The sequence below is a fragment of the Pseudorasbora parva genome, chromosome 9 (assembly GCF_024679245.1).
Source record: "Pseudorasbora parva isolate DD20220531a chromosome 9, ASM2467924v1, whole genome shotgun sequence".
Taxonomy (NCBI): domain Eukaryota; kingdom Metazoa; phylum Chordata; class Actinopteri; order Cypriniformes; family Gobionidae; genus Pseudorasbora; species Pseudorasbora parva.
In genome coordinates this window covers 29,442,811-29,446,344 of record NC_090180.1, presented here as the reverse complement: position 1 = coordinate 29,446,344, position 3,534 = coordinate 29,442,811, and the positions used below count along the sequence as shown (strand labels likewise).

The window sequence follows — 3,534 nt, the reverse complement described above, 5'->3', positions numbered from 1 at the left end:
TCTGTGATTTTTCATGTCTAGGGACCCACTAACTCCGTTTAAGTGAGAAATTCCCCCAACACCAAATTGCGAACGGGTCTACAGGCCAGGTCCAGGATTACTTCATACACTACACCGCTATCCGCTAATTTAAAAAAAAGATCAGTGAGTTTCAGTTTAGGCAGCTGTATGGTAGTATGGTCATGTCGTGACTTTTTCCCGTGTGCAGCGCGGAACGGGTGAAGATGAATGCCGAGCAGACGGACACTGAATTGGTGGCCAGAAAAAATGCTACCCCTGTTACAAAAAAGAACAATCTGTTAGACAAAAAAAACAAACCACAATTACAGATGTGTTTGAGAGTGTCACGCCATATGAAAGGTCTTCACAGAGATATAGAGAAATCACCAATTCTACAACGCACTGCTTGGCAGGAGACATGTTGCCCATATACACCGTTAGCAAGGGCGGATTTCAGAAAATGTTCCCCACACTGGACAAGAGGTACCAGCTGCCCTCGCGGAACTATTTCTCTCAAGTTGCAATCCCTGAGCTTTACAACAAATGCCGTGGCGAGGTTCAACTGGAAATGGCTACGTTGATGTTCTTTTCAACAACTACGGACCTGTGGTCAAGCAGAACAACTGAACCCTATATTAGCCTAACTGTGCACTTTGTTGACGAGGAGTTTGAACTGAAAAGCCGCTGCTTGCAAACATCCTATTTCCCCGACGACCACACGGGAGAGAATATAGCCATAGGCTTGAGAGAGGCATTGACTGCATGGGACCTCCGTGAGGAGCGTCAGGTTGCCATAACAACAGACAACGGCACTAACGTTGTCAAAGCGGTGGAGCTTAATCAGTGGACTAGGTTCCAGTGCTTTGGGCACAGACTTCATCTGGCCATCGGTAAGTTAAATTGATTTAATCTTTTTTTTTATTAGGCTATAGCAATTATTTTATACTTTTGTACTTTTACAGTACAATAGTATAAAATATTATACTATTATTTGGGGTTTTGTGGTAGTTGTTAATTTAAGAATAACAAAATTTTAAATACAGTGTTATTTGTTCCACAAATCATAACAAGAGTGGCCTATTTTATTTAGGGCTGCGTATGTATAGGGTTGTGTATAAATTACACATCTGCCACAGCTATTTGCCTACTATTGCTCTAACATTTATAGCTTAGAGTGGTGACATATGAATATTAAAGTGTTTGGTGTAATTTTTGTATCACTGTTTTTATGCTATTAGGTTGGAACTGGGCATTTAATCAGAGTGTGAATATTAAAATATGAACATTTTACTGTTACTGTAGTAAATATTTCGTCTTATCACTCACAGGAAATGCCCTGAAAGATAATGCACAATGCATTAACCGGGCTACTGGGATATGCAGGAAGATTGTGGGGCACTTCTCCCATAGCTGGAAGAAGAGAGTTGCTTTGAGGGAAGCACAAAGAGAGCTTAACCTCCCAGAGCATGCCATGGTGACAGACTGCTCAACACGATGGGGTTCTACTCAGAAAATGATCGCAAGAGTCCTGGAGCAGCAAAATGCTTTGTACAAGGTTCTCTCTGCAGATCGCAAAGTGCGACACCTACTGCCCTCATGGCAGGACCTGGAGGTCCTGGAATCTGTCAACAAAGCACTCAGCCCACTCCAGGACTTCACGGATGCCCTGTCAGGTGAACGCTATGTGAGCATATCTTATGTGAAGCCTGCTCTTCATATTTTGAATACCTCAGTGCTGGCTGAAGAGGAAGAGAGGAAGAGGACACTGGCCTGACTAAATCACTCAAATCAAAAATTTTGAACTACCTCAACGAGAAATATGAAGTCACGCAGGACCTGCTAAACATGCCCACATTCCTAGATCCAAGGTTCCAAACACAATACATCTCTGCAGAAGAGACCCAGACCTTAAAGGAACAAGTCATTTCTGAGTTGATAGTGAGTGAAAACACAATGTTTACTTAACTGGCTACAATTCTATGTAACAGATTTCTAAAACATGTGCATTTTTTATTTGTTTCAGGAAATTCATCAGCAGCAGCCTGTAGCCCAAACAAGCAATGCAGCGATGGACAAGGATAGCCTGGATGTGGAAAATCCACCTGCTGCTAAAGCCAAGAAGAAAACTCTGGCCAGTTTCTTCAAGGAAAACACACGCACAACAGCACCAACTGCATCGACCACATTTGATCCCATGGTACAATTTAGAGAAGCAGTGTCTGCTGAACTCAACGCTTACATTTACATGCCAAGTGTTGACCATTGAGAAGACCCACTGAAATGGTGGAAGTTACACAAAATAAACTTCCCTAGGCTATGCAAACTAGCACAGAAATATCTGTGCATACAAGCAACAAACTCTGCATCAGAGAGAGCTTTTAGCGCTAGTGGTAATGTTGTATCGAATCATCGCTCCTGTCTGAAACCAGACAAGGTGGATATGCTTCTTTTTTTTGGCAAAGAACCTCTCAAGTGATAAGTAGAGCTTTGTAGAAAGAGTATTTGGAAGTACCAGTTTGTTGCTTTGTTTTTGTTTTTGTAAATGAGCAACAGTTTTAGCGGTTTGAACTACACATTTATATCCAAATTCCTTTTTGAAAGTTTAAACAAAAATGTTACGTCCAGGTAAAATATCCCTGTTTGGACAGAATTTTCAACATATCTTATTTTCATGAACATAGAAATTACTTTTTTCTATTTATTTTATTTAGCTGTATTATTGAGACAATAACAAGTTGTCTCAATAATAATGCAAAGATGTTATTTTGTAAAAATATTTTAATTTGAAAAAGTTTTGCATTTGTTTGTTGTTGTTTCTAGTTTGAGTTGAGAAATACAAATTTCAGCATTATCAGTAATCTGTGTGTGCATTTTCCTTGAGAACCAAGCAAGTTGACTCATGATACCATTTGTTTATTATATCGCAATCGCAATATTGACCTCAATAATCGCAATATGACATTTTCCCTAAATCGTGCAGCCCTAATACTCACAGGTATCTGGTACAGGCCAGCTGGATCAGGGGCAGCTTGTGGCGCGTCGGGGACCCGGACCAGCATACCCACATCCATCATGGGACACTGATCAATAAAGTGTCCCGGGTCCTCACAGCGCCAACAAGCCGGCCCAGCACTCTCCGCACTCTCTCTCACTCCACAGACTCTGCAAAAATCACGCCCTCCCTGCCACACAAGCATTCTCAGTAGTAACTGAGTTATGGTCTGGCAAAGCTTCATAGACGAATCATTTCCATAGGGGCGTCACCAACGGACGATGATGCGTGCAGAGTGACTAAACCTGAGAAAAAAAAACATGGTTTCAAGAGTGCAACAACAACTTTCTCCCAGTGCTCTTCTGTCTACAATTCCTTGAAGGATGATGTAATGTCAGCCTTTTCTGTTGAAGTAATAGTAGTACTCCTTTGGGGCTATAATCGGTATGTGAGACCAATCAATGGCACCAACACACTGTGGAACCCCCTATCGGTTTCTCATGTAGGCCGCCATTTCTTTAAGCTTCTGCAGGTCAGGAAAA

At 41.6% G+C, this 3,534-nt stretch overlaps 1 protein-coding gene across 1 annotated transcript; it reads left to right on the top strand.

Annotated features, from left to right (window-relative positions):
• The first annotated feature begins 385 nt into the window (after positions 1–385).
• On the top strand, positions 386–1,774 carry LOC137089851 (E3 SUMO-protein ligase ZBED1-like). The gene is made up of 2 exons (XM_067453420.1): positions 386–890; positions 1,329–1,774. Exons 1-2 carry the CDS (start codon positions 419–421, stop codon positions 1,772–1,774), a joined length of 918 nt encoding a protein of 305 aa, XP_067309521.1. The 5' UTR covers positions 386–418.
• Positions 1,775–3,534: the final 1,760 nt, after the last annotated feature.

What these genes read in the sequence shown, in the direction of transcription:
- LOC137089851 (XM_067453420.1), top strand. Translation starts at nt 419, where the DNA reads ATGTTGCCCATATACACCGTTAGCAAGGGCGGATTTCAGAAAATGTTC. An exon ending in CAGACTTCATCTGGCCATCG is followed by an intron (nt 891 to 1,328) that starts GTAAGTTAAATT and finishes TATCACTCACAG; the next exon opens with GAAATGCCCTGAAAGATAAT.